Source organism: Carettochelys insculpta, chromosome 8 (genome assembly GCF_033958435.1).
Source record: "Carettochelys insculpta isolate YL-2023 chromosome 8, ASM3395843v1, whole genome shotgun sequence".
NCBI classification, from domain to species: domain Eukaryota; kingdom Metazoa; phylum Chordata; order Testudines; family Carettochelyidae; genus Carettochelys; species Carettochelys insculpta.
The window spans coordinates 70,464,634-70,483,529 of NC_134144.1; the positions used below are offsets into that span (position 1 = coordinate 70,464,634).

The window sequence follows — 18,896 nt, forward strand, 5'->3', positions numbered from 1 at the left end:
CCGGGCAGGGAGACAGCCACGGCAGAACGGCTTCTCCCCAGCTTCCCCCAGCTGGAGGAGCTGGGCGCTGGAGCAGGGAGCTGGTGGAGGAGCAAAGTTTTGCCAGCCCCCAGCCCCTGGGAACGCCAGGATTTCAATTCACATTAACGCAAGCTAAGCGCAAGTCAAAATCATGTCTGTTGGGGGTTATTGCACAGTACCCAGTGTGACGCTGTGGCCAAAAGGGGCAACGTGATCCTTGGATGCATAAACAGGGGACCCTCGTGTAGCCATACAGAAGTTATGTCGTCTCTCTGTTTGGCTCTGATGTGATCACTGCTGGAACTCTGTGTTCAGTTCTGGTGCCCATAATTCAAGAAGGATGGTGATAAAATAGGGAAAGTTCAGTGAAGGGCCTCGACGATGATTAAAGTGTTAGAAATTATGCCTTACCTTGATAGACTTGTATGAGAGGAAGGAACCTTGAGAGGTCAGCTAGGCCTGTGTTCCTAGCAGAACTATGTATTATCTAGACTGCACAGATAATAGAGGCTCCAGGAGCTCACTTTAGCATAACAAAGAGAAGGTTAAGGAATCTGTTATTCTTTCTTTCATTTTTAATCAGAACAAAACCAAAATTCAAAATATTGACATTCTCTGCACAATGAAATTGCCTTTCTCAGCAGAGATCTCTCTACACCCAGGGAAACTTAGGCTCATTATCCTCGGGTCCCAATAGGTAAATAAAAGCCTCTCGGAAGGTCATGCTGTGCTGTTGCAGCTGTGTCTCTAGTAGGATATTGGAGAGACAAGGTGGGTGAGGTAATAAGTTTTACCAAACCAGCTTCAGTTGGCAACACTGAGAAGCTTTGCGCTTAGACAGGGCCACACCTGGAAGTCTACACAGATATTCCCTTGGGGAATTGTTGTATCTGCCAGATGTCAATGGATCAGTGTTGGTTTTCACCAACTGAGGGTCAGCCCCTGGACTCTGAGCCGACAACCAGAGATTTCAGTGACCATGGTTCAAGGTCTGGCTGATTTGGGCTCTTCGTTCCCTTTTAATGTTAGCTCGATTTAAAGAGCTAGATTCAGCACAGGGCCTCCTTGTCTCCTGCCAGCCCCTGGCAGAGGCAGAAAGAGTTCTGGAGGCTGATTGGGGCTGTTTTTCTCCTGTGAGGGTTAGACCCAGGACCAGCACAGCCCAAGAGGTGGGAGGAGCAAAAAGATGCGTCCTTTCAGCCCATTCCCAGAGCAGTTGAGAGAGGCTGGGGCAGAATGTCTTTGTTACCCCAGCCAGCTCTTCCCGCACGTGTCCCCCGCAGCCCAGACCAGTCCAGAGAGGTACAAATCTCACCTCCCGGTATCAGCAGGAATGAGCGCTAATGATTTGAAAGTACTCCTCTTCCTGCCTGCCACTACCTCCCATTTGGAAAAGGCTCTCATGTTCTCTTCTGGAACCCATCCTGCTGCTTGACTCCACCTCCAAGGCTCATCTTCCTCCCACATTCTTCAGTAATTGCTTAAACGCTGCACCTCAAGGGCAGAACTGCCTGCCAAGTCCCTCTGCCCTTTGGTCACCTCCCCGAATCTGCTTCGCTCTCCATGAACGCAGCCTTTCAGCTGAGAGCACCTGACTCAGGTCAGAGGACTCGTGCCAGGCTGGAACAACAATGAGGGGCTTGGTGGGGGTGGGTGAGAGGTAAAAACAGAGGAATAGATTGAGATCCACTGTGCAGTGCTGACTGGAAAAAAAAAAAAAAACTGTGGGAAGCAAAGAATTCTCCAACCCCACTTCCTGGCTCAGGTTTCCTCTCAGAGGAAGGTCATATATGCTGCCTTGGGTTGTTCACAATGCTATCTATGCAGGAAGCGTACCCTGCGTCATGTCCCTTCCCCCTTCTACTAACTGAGCAGATGTGAGCACAGATTCCACGGGGAGATCAGAGCAATAGGAGCTCAGGGGTGCTGCATTCCAGCAGACCGTCCACCCAATCCATGAAGCAGCACCAGCAAATGCCCCCTCTTTCAACGGTGCACAGATAAGTACCGTAATTTATACAGAGTGGCAGCTGCCCAGAGGTGGCCAATGGCAGCCCACTGATGTGAAATCCTAGCCCTCTCTTTGCATTTCTACTGGACTATTTTTGTGAGCTGAATAATTGCAACCCTAGCTTGATAGCCACCACACATGTCCTGTCAATGAAGACTGGCGTTCCTGATTAATTCCACAGGAGCTGGGCATAATGTCCCCGTAAGTCAAGAGCAGCTTTGAAAACAGGAATAGAAAGGCATCCAGAGGGTTCGGTGAATGGATAGTCTGGGCATGCAGCACAGACTAGACATGTCTAGAGGCAGCAAAAACTCAGTGCTTCAAGCCTCCACTCTGCATTGTATGCCTGGGTTTACAGTGGCTGGATTTGGGTCTCACAGCCAGGCTCAGGTGAGCCTACAGCACTCCGGAGACCTTCTGGCTGGGGCTGCGGCTTGTGCTGTGTCCACATTACAGAGTAACAGGCCTTGGACCCAAGCCTCAAGGAGATATTCACTTTAACCCACCCACAGGCCCATGTCAGTAGGGGTTCCTGGCTTGAGTCAGACAGATTTCTTGTGTAGACGGAAGGGAGCTTTTGTTACCAGATTTGCCAGGTACTTTGGGGTATGCTCATTTATTAGGGTTACTCTTAGGGGGGAGAGGGTTTGATAGTTCTATCAGTGTGCTGCTTGTGTTCTCATCTGAAACTTTATTTCTCCCTTCTGCCAAATCCCTCCTAATGCAGAATCTAGGTTCCCCAGGACAAGGTTCCCTCTATCCTAAATGACCACGTACTCACACTTACTACCAGAACACACCTGAAGCATGGTCTACACTAGGCAGGTAAACTGACTGCAGATATTCAATTCAAGCTACAGCATTGCATAACTACAACTGAGTTATCTACAATCGACTTACCTGTCCATCCTCACAGAGACAGGTTGAAGGGAGATATTGAGGAATACAGGGGTTGACTGTCAACCCCAGATAATTTGATTTCGTGCATTTCTACCAGGAAATCAAATTCTGGAAGATTGACCCTGAGCGGGTGGATCTTCCTGGAAGTGTAGCCATAGCCTGAGAGGACCGATTAATCAGCACTCACCAGCTGATCCCCTTAGATGTCCCTGGTGTCAGCAGGTTGGGTTGCATAACAGTGCCAAACTGTGACCCTCATGTGCCCTTGGACTCAATGGGCTGAGTTTAAACAGCACTTTGAGCTTTCACCCTCATATGCGCCTAGAGTCAGCACCTTCCTAACCCTAATTCACACCACAACCGGTCTGCTAGTAACCCAGTTGATGAGCAAACCCCCCAGGCTTTCAGGTGCTCCAGGGATCTTTAGCTTCAGTACAAGGAGTCCCAATGCAAAGAACGTTAGGGACCCTCTATTCTGCTGCTTCCAGGTGTCCCTGTTTGTCCCTGGGGATGTAGCCGCAGGCAGGCCTGTCAAAAGAGCCAAAAACATGGCTCTGAAAAGGTATGTGGGTGTGTGCTCTTTGGTCTTGCCCCGCCACACAAGGGATACATACTCTGGCCCAAGCTGTGTGCTTAGATAAGCCCTCCATGCAGCTACCCCTGAAGTAAACAGGACTTGCACGTGCATATCTGAGGGTGGAATTTGGCTCTTTAACAAACTTCACTGTCAGTCCAGTGCAGCTCAACTTTATTTGCCAGAGCTGTGTGGGGTCCCCACCCTGCCAGCAGATGTTTCACTGGGATAACTTCAGCTACGGACACTGTTCCAGAGCAGACCCTTCAGGAAGTCAGGGTGAAGGTTTCTAGATGTACAAGTGACGTGAGAAATTTGCAGTCTCTTCTGTGGTGAGAGATGCAATGTGGGAAGCACAGATACGTTAGGTACATCAGGTAGCACAGTCTGTGTGCTATTAATGTGTAAGTTTGAGAGTCAGTGACAACTACCAAGACTGCCTGTGTCTCGCAGTCCTACCAAAGAATTCATTTTCTGGTCATGAATCTGCCCCCTCTCTGACATCTTTACATCTGGGACTTTGAAAGACACTCAACTTCGGCTTAACTTTATTTACATTCAACTAAAGCTGAGCTAGAATTTTGAGATGTAGACAATTTTTCCTCAGATCAGATGGAAAGTCAAAACCTCAAACATTTTGGTGAAGAGACAAACGAAAGCAATCAGCCAGGGTCAATTTTTATTATGTTTAACCTTCGTTCAGCATGCATTTTGAAACAAAAGGTCATTTAGACCCAAAAGAAAGAACCCAGACCTTTTTATTCCAAAAATATCAAAACATTCTGTTTTGACATTTTTTGAAAACTTCAAAAAAAATTCAAGTTGGAAAATGTGTTGAAACTCTGTCTTTCCATTTTGATGAACTGGCTTTTTAAAAAAAAAAAGAAAACCTAAAATTTACCGACCAGCTTTACACCAAAGACGGTGGAAGTTCAGCCTTTGTTTTCAATGGAAGCAAAATAAATTCCATAGAAAAGGCTTGGAAAAAAATCTCACCTTCTGTGCACAACTCTAGTTTCTCATTTTGTCCACTGAATGAAGCTCAAACAGTGCCTTGCTTGAGACCAACATAAAGATGACCTATTCAGTCATGTGATGTGCAGAATTCCACTCTCTTCCATATTCCAGATGAGTTTCACAAATTGAAATATTTTGTTTTATGTTTGTAATTCAATAAAGAATCTATTGAAGAAATAGGAGGGTTTTTGGTTGCTTTTTTTTTTTTTTTCATTTTGAGCCCTGTTACTCAGTTTTATGGCATGCTGTTTCATGCTCTTAGAAAATAAACAATTGCTTTCCAAACTGTGTATCACAAATTATGCTCATGAGAAAAGTGCCTTAGTGGGGATTTGCTGTTGTGAAATAATACTAGCTCGTATTCTCCCGTATATGAATTGATTAGTGTCCCACTGAAATCAACAAAGTTGCTCTGCTGTAAAAGAACAAATAGATGCACACGTTCTCCTTTTGTTACTACTCAGATCATTTTGTCATATTTCATGAATCTTTGGACAATAAAGAACAAAAGACCAGATTCTGCCATTCGTGCACTCTGCCCCAATCAGACCAATCACTGAGCAAGGCACTACTCAGCCTGAGTAAAGGTAGATAAATCTGGCTTTAAAGATTTAAAATCAAGCTGCTCCAGAATTTTCCAAATTCAACGTTTTGAGCAAACCCCCAAGGTCTGGTGAGCTATGTGTTCTGAGGCAATTTTCATGGGTTTATAAAATCTAGATTGGTCAGTATGGTTTGAAATCATTTGAAACTGTGACTTTCCAATGGGGAAAAAAAAAAAAAAACCCTTCCAAGATCCCCTTTTCCCCTGCTCTTTCTCACATAGCTGCACAAAAAAGCAGTGATGTAATTACACCACCACCACTGGCTCCTGAGTGAGTTGTCGAGAGCCCTGGGAGTTCTGTGCACTCCCTGATGATTGCCGAGGCTTATCGAGAAGAGAACTAAAGTTCCCAGGAAGCTGGAATGTAACTCTACTGCCTCCCTAGACTGCCAGGAACTAACTGTTTGTATGGACCCCGCTGCTGCATACTAAAAGCTTCCCAGTGCCCTTAAATCCTTCAAAACAGGAATCGACTGTCCTAAATCTCTCTCCACTCCCAACTTTAAACAATACGGGATCGTGTCGAGCTAGGATTGTATTCATCCTCTAATCCTCCAGGCATATTTTTCACCTCTGTAAATACCAGCTGACGGTTTTTAGACCAGATTTAGACATCTAAGTCTATCAATGGAGCACCCAAATAGAGGCCAAAATGAATGACCTTTGAAGTCAGCTCAGAGCCACTGTGTCCAGTGCAGTCGCCACATTTAGCAAATAGGACACCGCGGTCTGGTGAATATGGCTCTCAAACTGCATGCGGCTCTTGGAGCCTTTCTACAATGCAGTAATGCGGCTCCTCCTGACAGCTGTATGCAGGGAGTGCCATGTGACCCCTTCGCACATGAGCCCGCCAGTTGGTGGGAGAATTTTGTGGCAGCAGCGCTGACTCGGGCAGCTCTGGGGAGTCACCGGCATTTAGAACAGAAGGTTTGGGAGTGCCTGGTTTTGGGGAGGACATCTGTTAGAGCTGGGGGCGGGGCTGGCATTGGTGAATATGCAAAGATGACAATCATAAGTGTGGTGATCTTTGAATTGCTGTTGGACGCTGTTGACCCAGAAGTTCCCACTGACATCTATGAGAGTTTGAAATAGGTAATAATTAGGTATGGAAATGCTCCCATTCACACGTGCAAAATATCCAGGGTGCACAATTATTGTCCAAGGTGCACAATTATCTGAGAGTGTAAAATGGTGCTCACAACAGTTCAAGGGCAACATGGAAAATCTTCTTATATATACTAATGCTACAGAATCTGCTGGCCCACTGATAACATTATCAACAGCTAATACCAGACAGTTGTCCAAGAAAAATATCAAAGCTGGTCTTTCTCTTTCAATATTTATCACACAATCTGAATATAAAGAATTTTAAAAGGACAGATGTGAAGAACATTTGCGAATAACAGTTGACTGAAAGGTTTCTTTTCCCCCTTTTTTTAATACAATTCAGAAAATAAAAGCAGTTTTCAGCTGTAGCTGATAATCAAATAAAATCTGCACATTCTTTACAAAAGCCTTGGAGAAAAAAACTGTTGCTGCTCCAAACTGTTATTTCTTCGTAAGTTTCCAGTGTGTCTCAGAATGTCTTATGTTCCTTTTCATATGTTCAACACTGAAAAATTCAAAAGCTTTTACTTCCACTACAGATATCGGCATTAATAATATTATGCTTGTCAGCACTCCAGGACAGAATTTCATGTCCATAACGAGCATATGTTAGACAGCCTGATATTTTGACTTGTGATGCTTTTAGTAGATATGGCCTGAGGCGAGAATTAAAGTAGGACATAGGAGTACAGTAAAAGCCGGGTTATCTGGAATTCAGATACCTGGCATGCTCAATTAACCGGCATCTGCTCTGCTGGTGGCTGGTGTCAGTTAATTGAACATATGCTCTTGGGATTTGCAGATGTGAGTCTGTCTGCAGCAGCAGAGCTGGGATTTAGCTGCCTGGCCAGTGGTGGCAGTGGGGCTGGCTGCTCACCTGGCAGCAGCAGCAGCTGAGCTAGGGGCCGGCTGTCTTGCTGTGGCCAGTGGCAGCGGGGTTTGAGGCTGGCTACCGTTCCAGGGTTGGTGGCCGCAGGATTGAAGGCCGGCTGCCATGCTAGGGCTGGTGGCATCAGGGTTGAGGGCTGGCAGCAGTGGGGTTGGGGGCCAGCTGCTATGCCAGGGCTGGCGGCAGTGAGGTTGGGGGCCAGCTATCTGGCTCTTGGTGATGGCAGTGGGAATGTTGCTGGATGGAGCAGGGCCAACAGTCGCACTCCACTATCTGGTACATTTGGTTATGTGACAACCTCAGGTCCCTGGGGGTGCTGGATAATAGAGCTTTTAATGAAGTTGAATGTAATTTCATTTACAATAAAGATGGAGGTGGCAAAATTCCTGTTTCCAAGAGTTATCACCTATGGGTCAGCCCTGCTGCAAACTATGGGGATAAACTAAAGTGCATATTCAGACTCCCTCTCATCTATTTCCTTCTATTCAAGGTCCTGGCTGGGATGACTTAGTGGGGGTTGATCCTGCTTGAAGCAGAGGGCTGGACTAGATGACCTCCTGAGGTCCCTTCCAGCCCTATGAGTCTATGATTCTATTCTGACATGTTTATGGTATCCCTGTCAAGGCCCATTCTTGTCACGTGTCCATCTTTCCAGAATCTCCTGTAGCTGCCTTGGCTGTTCTCTTGTCTCCTCAATTTGTATTTTCTCAAGCTTTGAAACTCTCAGCGTTCCTCCCAGCTAGCTCATTTCTTCAGTCAAAATCTTGTGATCGTTGGCTTTCCTCCTACTCTGATATTCTGACCCAAAGAGGACTATTTTCATGGCATACAGGGGGGTTGGTTTGTAATGAAATGTCCCTAGACTTACACATCTTGCAGAGCTTTCTGAATACAGTAGAAACTAGGCAGATTCTTCATTCGATGTCCTCTTCACATCTCTGGTTCTTTATACCAGTCCTCCAAGGATGCATGATGTAACCACAACTAAAATCAAACCAATCAAACCAAAACCAAACTTCATGCTAAAAGAAAGTTAAAGTAGTAGAGACAAAGACATTGAAGAATTAAGGTTGCTTTTGTAATCTTAGTTCTGCTCCTACTGTATATTCATTATGATACAGTCTTTGTCTCACTTTCACAACAGAAGATTCCAAATGGATAATGTGTTCTTTGACACCTGGGCAATACTGACTGTCTTCAGTTATTATAAGTTCTCTTTTAATCAATAGAATTTATGATATTTCATCTAAGATACCTTGTTTAGGGAGACAGGAAATAAATTCAGAGATTCAGAGATGAACTGCTGAGCTTATCTGGACTCAATTAACATAATTATACTAATTCTGCAAACACCCCATCACTTCATTGTACTGTGTTAGCAGAAAAAACATTCTCACATAGCCAGAGCCTTCCTGCTTTATTTTGGCATTGCTCCACGTAAGCATTATCTCCCCAAACATTTATAAGTCTGATACCGTTCCCTTCAGAATCAGTGACAAAACTCCCCCCGAGTTGGCAGGGAACAGGATTGGGCTGTATGTGTTTAATTTTAGAACAAGTCATGGGTTTATCTACATTTTTATCAGGGATTCTGAACAAAACCCATTTAGCTACCTAAACGATCACGCGTTTTTTGTTTTTTTACTAGCCCACTATTATCTATGCAATAATTTAGCATATAAATAGAAGCCAAATTATTCTGTCTCCTGTCCAGATTGACAGATGAGAAACTGTTCCTTAATTTTCAAAGAGCAACACTGATGAGTTTTGCTATCTGGTGGGAAATGGTGATAGGATTTTCAGCTGGGAGTGTCAGCTTCATGAGTTTAGACTGATGACCCTTTATGTAAGAAGATGCCAGCTCCACTGGGGCAGTACATTCTTAGTAGAATGTATTTAAATACACAATAGATAAAGACTATTAAGTCTGGAAAATCATGCGTCTAATGAAACAGACACATCATAAACCAAGTCCAGATTTGTAAAGGAAGTTTGCACAATTCATTCTTACATATAGAGCACCAGTAACCCAACTGTAGTTTGCAAATTACATCAGTAAATTATGGAATGAAAATGATGAGGGGGCTGGAACATATGACCCATGGGGAGAGGCTGAGAGAGCTGTGCTTCTTTAGTTTGCAAAAGAGTAGAGTGAGGAACTATTTTATAGCAGCCTCCAACTTTGCTTCAAGGAACAATGGTCTAAAGTTACAGAAGGGGAGGTGTAGGTTGAAGATTAGGAAAATCTAGTGGTGAAGCATTGGTATGCATTCCCTAGACGGGTGGTGGAATCTTCATCCCTGGAGGTTTTTAAGTCCTGGCTAGGATGATTTTGTTGGGGTTGATCCTGCTTTGGCCGGGGGGCTGGACTCAATTACTTCCTGAGGTCCCTTCCAGCCCTAGGATTCTATGATTCTGTAAATGCTGTGGCTTTTCTACTATGAATCTCTAAAAAGGCTTAAATGCAAGACAAGGCCCCATGTATTAAGAATGGGCAAAATCTTGCTTTCATTTGCATGCAGAACCAATTGAATTATTCACTTGAAGCCCCTAATCTTTTCAGTGGAGCCCTCTCTCCTGTCTTCCTCAGCAGATCATCTTATCTGTGTGTGACACCTACAGATGCAGGTTGCTAGCACCAGGAATTGAACTTGCAATCATAGGAGCTAAAGGCCTGTGCTCTCCTGCATGAGCTAAAGGCCAGCTGGCTCTCACTTGTAGAGCAGAGACTTCACTCACCCTCATGTGAGGTCTCAGTGCCTCTGGGTACCGCATAGTTCCTTGGGCTGAGGAAGCACATCCCAAGCTTCTGAGACCTTCCAGCAGTTCATGTGAGACAAGCTCCTGATTGTAATGCCTACAGACCCAGGTTGCCAGCCACAGGGTTTGAACCTGTGATCACAGGGACTGAAGTCCTGTGCTCTACCACAAGAGCTAAAAGCCACTCACCTCTCAGCCAAGCCTGGAGAACAGAGACTATGCTCATCCAAGTATGAGGTCTCAGTGTTTCTGGTTACTACATATGAATGAACCCATTTGTCTGATGCATTTTGCAGACATGTTTCAGCCTATGGGTTCATTGCACACTCCAGCCTACAATTATGTTATTTGCTATTAGCGGATGGAACCAGTATTTCCTGGGTCCTTCGTTGAAGTATTTTGGTTTTGGCAGTTAAAAGGAAAATGTACAGGTTTTGTTGAAATAGCAGCCCCAAGCTTTACTTAAATAGTGAGGCTCAGGGAAGGGACCTGGGGGTGGAAAAGACAGGGCAGGAGGTTAGAGGAGGGGCTGTGGGTGGGAGTGAAGGGCGTAAGAGCCAGGGCAGTGAGAGACAGCAAACTTTGATGTATTACAAAGTGCTCCATAATTTGACACAGCTAAACAAAAGCTTTATCCTTCAGGAGCACAACATGGGCTTGCAACACTCCCTGCAGATTTTTGAAGCCCTGGTCAGTGCAGGGTTAAAAGGGAATCACCGATTAGTATTGATGAAGTGTTATAATCTTGCTGCATGTACAGTAGCTGGGCTCCATTTGCCCAGATCCTACTTCAATAACTGCAAAGGACATATTTCCGAGGCCCCTCCCTTCCCCTCTGTTCCATCTTGATCTTTAAGATCTGCTGGGATGAAGCCACTGTCAGTATCCGGGACATGGCGTGATCAGATTGGCTGCAAAGCATTATCTGTTGCAAAACCCTCCTTTTGGAGCTTGCTCTAAGAGAGCTGGAATTTGATGAGTTTCATATCATGTAACAGAGATACTGGCTTTCAGCAGAGCATTTTGTTTGGCTGTTGGGTTTGTTTGTTGTTGTCTTGATTTGTTTAATACATTGCAGTGGGTAGAAATTTTATGAAGGACAGGAGTTTTTCCAATTCTCTTCAGCTCTGTTATCTTTTAATAACCAGTACTGGTTGTACAGTGCCCAGATGCAGTATTTTAGTTACAGTGCTGTACAACACATAACAAGCCAGATTGTGCCTAACAGACAGGCAAGCCAGCGCAACTGTGGGAGGCATTTTTGAAGGGGTAATTTAATAGGCAATACCTGAAAATTTTCCCCATGTGAAATACAGAAAAATAACCAAATGGCCACAACAAAAAGACTCATGAAACACAGGCATTTGAGAGCTCTTTGCATTTGCAGATGAATGGCATGAAAAATTCGTAATGTGTCATGCCTGGCAGTCCTTACCCAGGCAAAAAATCCTGGAAAACAATGGAAGTTTTTGCCTTAATAGGGAATTCAGCCCAATGGTGACAGATTGTCTTCCTGTACATAGCACTGGAGGTTTGAAGTTATATAAGAACAGAAAAACCACCACACTGGGTCAGACCAAAGGTCCATCTAGCCCTATTTCCTGTCTTCCGACAGTGACCAATTTCAGATGCTCCAGAGGGAATGAACTTAACAAGGGATCAAGTGATCCCACCTCTGTCACCCATATTCCAGTCGCCAACAAACAGAGCCTGGGAACACCATTCTTACCCATCCTGACTAATAAGCGTTGATGGAGCTATCCTACATGAATTTACCTAGCTCTTTTTTGAACATTGTTAAAATTCTGGTCTTCAGAACATCCTCTGGCAAGGAGTTCCACAATTTGACCACATGCTGCATGAAGAAAAACTTCCTTTAGTTTGTTTTAAATATGGTACATATTAATTTCACTTGATGACCCCGAGTTCCTATGTTATGGGAACAAGTAGATAACTTTTTCTTGTTCATTTTCTCCATACCGGTCATGATTTTCTAAATCTCTGTCATATCCTGCTTAATCTCCTCTTTTCTAAGATGAAAAGTCCCTTTTTTTAACCTCTCTTCATATGGCACCGGTTCCAAACCCCTACTAATTTTTGTTGCAATTTGTGAAACCTTTTCCAATGCTGAGATAGTAGAGTTCTACGTCTGCTTCAGATGATGGGTGTCTCTTCTTTCAACCCTGAACAGTTATCTCATTTCCTGAGTGCAAGCTCACAGCCTCTTTCATGACCTGCATATTGAGCAGTCACATATAATGCCTTCAGTCCTATTAATATAGCAGGTCTGGTAGCTCCCTCACACACTTGTTTGCTAAGTTGCCAGTTGACATCCTCAGCTAAGGAACTTGCCTGTGGATGTCAACAAAGTTACTTTCGATTTACATCAGCATATGTAAGGAGGGAAGTGGGCCAAATCTCTGATCCAAATTCTCTGCTGCTGTAGCTCCAATTTACCCAGTGTAAGGATAACTATCCCATCTCATTGTAGGATAAGGTCCTCTTAAGGCAGAAGTCACACCTGCTTGCTGGCCATCTTTGAGAGCAGTGCTGATTACAGACACATAAGAGTCCACTGAATTCAGCAAGGAAATTCCAACATCCATCAGTACTAGATCTGACCTACATTCTACCAAAAGAACGTCCAGTGTCAAAATTGTGCAGTATCAAAATTAATTTTTTCCTTGACATGGAGGTACCATAATGCCTCATCAAAAAGCACTTCTGGGCCAAGGGCTGTCAATAAAGCGCCTGCTTGTTAGCTGAACCAGAAGGGCACTCAGGAATGCCAGGCATGATGAAGAGTTGCTCATACACCTTTATAATTAAAGCAAGGCTACGTTGATCTGGACTTCATATTTGGAAGCATCCTTTACAGCTGGATCGTGCTGTACCCTAGGGGAACATTTCAGGATTCATGCATTTAGACCCCTGCTACATTACAGAAGAGTTTTCTGTGTCAGTGGGCACATGGAATAAAGAAGGGCAAAGCTGCATGAGCTTGAGGGAATGAATCTGTTCTAAGCCATGAGGATTTGGAGAGGTCCTGGTTTGTAATAAAAGTGTGCAGACTGCATGCAACAGGTCAACCTTTCCATCAGGGCACAGTTTGAAATCTGTGTTAGAACGAATTCTATTCCTACACCTTCCTCCACATCCTATGGCCATTCTTATGTTGTGGGAGCTATCACAATCTTTAGGAGGACCTGGGTTTTGGGTTTCTTCCTTGTTCACATGAACAGACTCTTCCCAGCTATTCAGGTGGTGCCCTGATGGAAGGACATGCCCCAACCTACACAATTTATCTTTTTTGTAAACTTGTGTCAGAGACGTAGCCGTGTTAGTCTGTAGTCTGCATCTCCAGATCTGAAGAATTAGATCTGCCCCATGAAACCTCATCACCTAATAAATTATTTTGTTAGTCTTTAAAGTGCTACATGACTGCTGGTTTGTTTTATTAGTAAACTGACTTTTTTTTACAATTGTATAAATAATTGTGTAAATAATACAACAATAATCCAAGAGATGGGTGCCTCCATAGTATACACAACGTGAGAAACCTCCAGAAGTCAATCCACTCATTTATCACTCTTAGAAAGCTGCTGTAGTTCAAAACAAGAATTATTTTATGGAAGTTTCATGCCTTGGATTATGGCAGACTAACTGATCACAAGTAGTCCCCACTGGCCTTAAAATCTATTAGCTGACTCTCTGATCTGCCTCAACTGTAGAAGCTGCAAGTCAAGTGCTTGCTACAAAATTGCCTCCCAAATTAATTATTGGGCCTACATCACAATAATTTCCTTCTGAAAATAAACATAGGTTGAGTCAAGTGAGAATCAGGAATAATTCAGATGAAGTCAGTGGGGTTACACCAAAGTAAAAAATAGTAGAACTGAGATTAGAATCATACCTGGTCACTTTGTCTTGTGTCCAAGCAGAGAAGTCAATAGGGAAATACCAGTTTATCTCAATTTACTATTTCATTAAGTACCATATTAGATACGGAGGGAAAAAACATCTTATTTTTTTCTCTCCAAATACTACATCTTTTCATTAGCGTTTGTTTGTTTGTTTGTTTGTTTGTTTGTTCTTCCCTGGGGTTTGGTTTGGTTGGGTTGAGTTGGGTTTTGGGCAGTGCCTTTTTTGTAAAAAATAGAGGAGCTGGTACTCAGCCAGCTCCACACCCCTCCCCACACCCAGCCAGTCCCATGGCTGGGGCTGACGAGGTGCCAGTACTCAGTACCAGCAAATACCAGCACAAAAAAGGCACTGGTTTGGGGAATTTTTAGTAAATGCTATATGCAAAATTGAGGTATGTTTTCCATTCTAACCTTTCTTTTTCAAAACAAAAAGCAGTCAAGTAGCACTTTAAAGACTACCAAAAAAAACCATTTTGCTAGTCTTTAAAGTGCTACTTGACTGCTTTTTGTTTTGATAGTGTATAGACTAGCACGGCTTTCTTTCTTTTTCAGCATCTTATAACTTTTCCAGCCCAATTCCTTATCTCAGATACTTAAAAGGACACGGTCATCTCCTTATGCTTTTGATTGCAAAAATACCTGCTTAGAAGTTATAATTTAGTAGAGAAATGAGTTTGGCCTTGAAAAGCCAAATCCAGTTCTGGTGCAAGCAAGGACTCCTCTGATGAAGTCATAGCTTGCTCACACCAAGTCTGTCTCTTTCGTCCAAATACACATTTAAAAATTATAAACATCCTGCTGAGATACAATGATGAATAAAGTCAATGGAGCAAAATTAATTTGCACCAAATAAGGATCCAGCCCATATACGAAAAATCCTGTCCAAAATGGGCAATACCTTCCCCCTGCCCCCATACTGACTGTCCAAGAATAATTATACTTTCCAGATAGTCTTAATTTCATCACTACACAGAGGATATTACAGATAAGTGATCATACTAAATGTCTGGTGTTTCCCTGATGGCTGCTTCTTTTCCAAGCATTACATTGATAGAAAATCACTACCTTGAACCCAGACTTAATTAGATATTTCATGGAGCTTTCTAATTAGAGCTTTCTAATTGAAATTCTTCATTTCTTGTTCCAGCGGTTAAAATAATATTGCACCAATCAATAGAAGAGCTGTAGTCACACATCATCCAAGCACTTTCATCTAATTAATTTTCGATATTCTAATCTATTTATAGCTGGAGATATCGGGGGTTCGTCAAATACAGCAGATGTGGCAGTCATTGGAGGTAAGAATTAGACGGTATTTAAAAATTTTATTAGAAGGAAAAAAGGCTGGGATTTTGTTATCTTCTAAAACCTCATGTTTGGTCAGCTGTTCATAGAAATCACAGCTCAGATACCATGAAATATTCAATAAAATAAATCAGAAAAATCCCAATGCAGCAAAACATTTCAGCACAGACTTAACTTGGATGATTAATTGGCTTAATTTTAAGTTTTATATAGTATTCAAGTGCATAAAGTTAAGCCTGTGCTTACATACATTGCTGAATTAGGGTGCCGGAGTTCACTTTTTCTCACTCTTTTTCAGGAGAAAGGGTTTTTGCTATGTTCTATAGAATCACTCTCCACCCAGCAGGTCTTGAAGGGTTAAATCTTCAATCAGTCTGTAATTTTGTACCTGTAGCCAATGGAGGGAAAAAGTCAGAGAATTTAAATATTTAATGGTCAGGGACCTGATTCTGATCTTATTTATGCTACAGGGAGTCAGGATTAACTCCTCTTTGAGGTGAATGGAGTCACATCCAGTGTGGGACTGGCATGAGAACAAAATCAAGACACAATTTTAGCTCCAACTTCTGCCCCTACAACTAATTCCCCTACTACATTGCCTGCACATAATTTCTTATGAGGGTCACACTTCAGTTCCAGAACTAAGGGGAATTTAAATGTATGGCCATGCCTTCTGGGAGCAGATTGAGATGGGAATGACCCCCTTATTGGACAAATATTCCAAGATCCAACTGGATGTTACGTGTTCAATGCACAGGGGCTGCCCGTCTTGCTGTTTAATACCTAAAAAAACTGGAAAACAAGGTGTAAATTTTTCCCAGTGAAGAGCATTAATCATTGGAGCAATTTACCAAGAATCATGGTGGATACTCTATCACTGATGATTTTTAAGTAGAGGGCTTTTTCCTAAAATATCTGCTCAGTATCTTGGGGCAGTTCTCTAGGTCCTGTGCAACTCAGAAGGTCACACTAGATGATCACAATCGTCCCTGCATTTAAATCCAAGCACAGTCCTAGCATTGGAATCTCCCACTTTGTGAAGCGATTAGACATGTTTGCTTCAGCAGGGTATGTCTGCGAAATTGCTGTCATCCTGGAGTGGGATGATAACAGTGAGCATGTGCCCAGCAAAACTCCCCTGTACCCCAAATTCCATCCATGGAAAGCCGAGGAGGTGGAAATGGTTTAGCCTTTCCCATACCCATATGTCTTTCACCCCACTTGCATCTGGAAGGGTTGCATGTGGCCTCTAGTCGATCATTTCCCTCTCTCATCTCTGAAGAAAACTGTTCTATTACCATCCACATCCATCTGTGTCCAGATGTCAGATCATGGCAGAACCTCAGTAATCAACTCTTTACTCAGCTGCACACATTTTACTCATACAAATGATGACAGTTTTCCCATATGCCAGAGAAACTTGAATAACCAGATGTTCTATTGAACTCTCCCTTGACTGAGCCAGCCCATCAGCTGGTTCAAATTAGGGTACCCTCCTTGATTAGAACTGTGCCAATTTATACCAGCGGATGATGTGGCCCGTCATTTTTACAAAACATGCAACAACACATTTCCAAGAGTTCCATTCACATGCTCCCCTACATTTAAACTAGCTAAAGTTGTCAGAATAAATGAGCAAGCCTGGTATGCAGAGAAATGCATTAGCCTGGTCTTCCGATTGTCATTGTATTTGTTCACTTCCCTGCTAACTTTCTTATTTCAGTAATTCACCATGGCTACCCAATTATTAGTGCAAATTAGTGATGGATTTCCCTCAGGTTCTGCCTTAATTTCAGCTTCCTGTGAACCAGAGGAAGGTAAATTGAATTGTGCTTCATCTCTTAGGCTTCAGTTCATCTGTGTCACATTGAAAGCCTATTAAAACCCTTTGTGTCAAGGGATACCAATGTCGTCCTCAAAAACTGATGAAGCCCCTGGTGGAACCGCATTATTACTGTATTATAAACTCAACTTGCTTTTACGAGAGCAAGTCTAGTTCTGAGAGCAGGAACTTCTGCCAACATCTGGCAGGAGGAGCTGGCTACATTTTGCCCATATAAAATGGCCTGCCATTGGACTCCTGGAACTTCTGGCAAAATTTTTCCCAGACCCTTGTTTTCATCACCCCAGTCTTATGGCCCTAGAGGTGAACTCAGCCTGACTCTTCAGTGAAGAAATCTCCTTGCATAAGTCCATCCATCCTTTTGTTCTTGTGTCCATCATTCAATCAGAGGTGGAATCAACAGCCTAGTGCCATGCAGAGAGTTCTTCTGCTGTCATGTTTTGGACCTCTGAGTGTAAAGAAAATGTCCCAGGGGATTATTTGTTGCACTTTTACTTACAATTCTCTCCTGGAGCTGCCCTTTGAAGATCATTCCCAAGTGCATACCATTAGATACTTGTCAGGCAAAGAGAGCATTGCCTTCCAACCAGGTCTGCAATGCAGCTGCTCAACAGCCCTGGTTTGCTACATCTGAAATATAAGTGTTTTTTTTTCTTTTCTTTTCTTTTCTTTTCCCCTCTTCTGTGATTTAAGACGTTCAGTGTTTCTCAGACACTTATCTAAGGGCCTCCTGGAGACTCAATGCATGGCAAGGAAGGGTGTGAATCTACAGTGTGGACAGATTTCCTCCCTGGCATGCCTCATGTTAAGCTTCTGTGTAGATCCAAACAGCTTGTCTGGCAGGACAGACTTTTTCTTGTGTTCGATGTTACAGGTTTCACGTAGTTCGTATGCTGTTGAAAATGGTTCATGGCCTTTGCATGGGGCAATGAGCACCTATCCTTTGCCTTGGATCCAAGAAATGGAACACAACCAAAGGCACAGTCTGTGCCCCTTCTATGCTTGGGGTTTGCCCAGTGGGTCTGCATAGTTCATTGACTCGCTAAGTGTGCTTAGTCCTTAGTATTGCCAACTCTCATGGTTTTTTATGACTTTTATAATACTTAGCATATTCCTTAAAGCACCAGCTTCTGGAGTCATGTGAAGACAGGAGAATCTTGGCTATCATTTGTGCAACAAAATAAGTTTCCTTGTCGTTCCTTCCCTGCAATGTGAATGCTTGGGTAAGAGATCCAGGCACCACCCAGCTTATTAGAAGAGCACCCACAGCCTGCTGCATATGTTTCTATTGGTGGTGCACATTTGCACATGCCTTGTTGCACATAACAAAATTTATTCCACCCATGGATGGAAAAGTGAGAGGGAATACCACTAGCCATCCTGGTTGCAGGGAAAAGCTTAGTTTGTAACCTAAATGCCCCCAACAGATTCATACCTCATAAATAAAAAGCCAAAATTTATTCTTATTTTTTTTAACACACCTGACTTTTAAACCAAACTTTTCATTTCACGAGAGGGGGACCTGACTTACGATTTTTGAAAAGCTTGGGGTTGACAGTGCTGCTTCCCCACCATCTCCTGCCTGGCCTCCACTCTGTGCAGCACAAAGAGCTCAGAAGTGCTCGGGAATGCACCATTCCCTATGGCATTTCTCATACTCCAGCGTCAGGAACTGCAGCAGCACAGCTTCGGTGCAGAGATTTTTCATATGCACTTGAAGTTGTCTGTAGGAAGCAGAGTTTCTGGTCCAGTAGAGGCATTGTCCACAGAGTTCCTTGTAAGCTCAGGTGAAATTCAAATGCTGCCCAGCTGATTAGCACAGTGACCACAGCTAGGTTTAGTGTTTCTCTTGGTGGTGCACATTCATGTCTGCACGGGTGCACAGAAAATTTATTTTGCACATGGATGGAAAAAGATTAGAGGGAACATAGATCACAACGTA

General features: G+C 43.3%; 1 protein-coding gene and 1 long non-coding RNA gene across 3 annotated transcripts in view; one reads left to right on the forward strand and one right to left on the reverse strand.

Moving 5' to 3' along the window:
• The window catches only part of LOC142016874 (uncharacterized), a 95,499-nt gene that overhangs the window by 75,146 nt on the left and 1,457 nt on the right, over positions 1-18,896 (reverse strand). The gene's annotated exons all lie outside the window — the stretch shown is intronic.
• The window catches only part of GYPC (glycophorin C (Gerbich blood group)), a 35,864-nt gene that overhangs the window by 13,908 nt on the left and 3,060 nt on the right, over positions 1-18,896 (forward strand). For both annotated transcript variants that reach the window (XM_075001292.1, XM_075001291.1), the window contains exon 2: positions 15,054-15,104. In XM_075001292.1, coding sequence (XP_074857393.1) covers positions 15,054-15,104 — 51 coding nt within the window. The remainder of the gene's footprint in view (positions 1-15,053; positions 15,105-18,896) is intronic.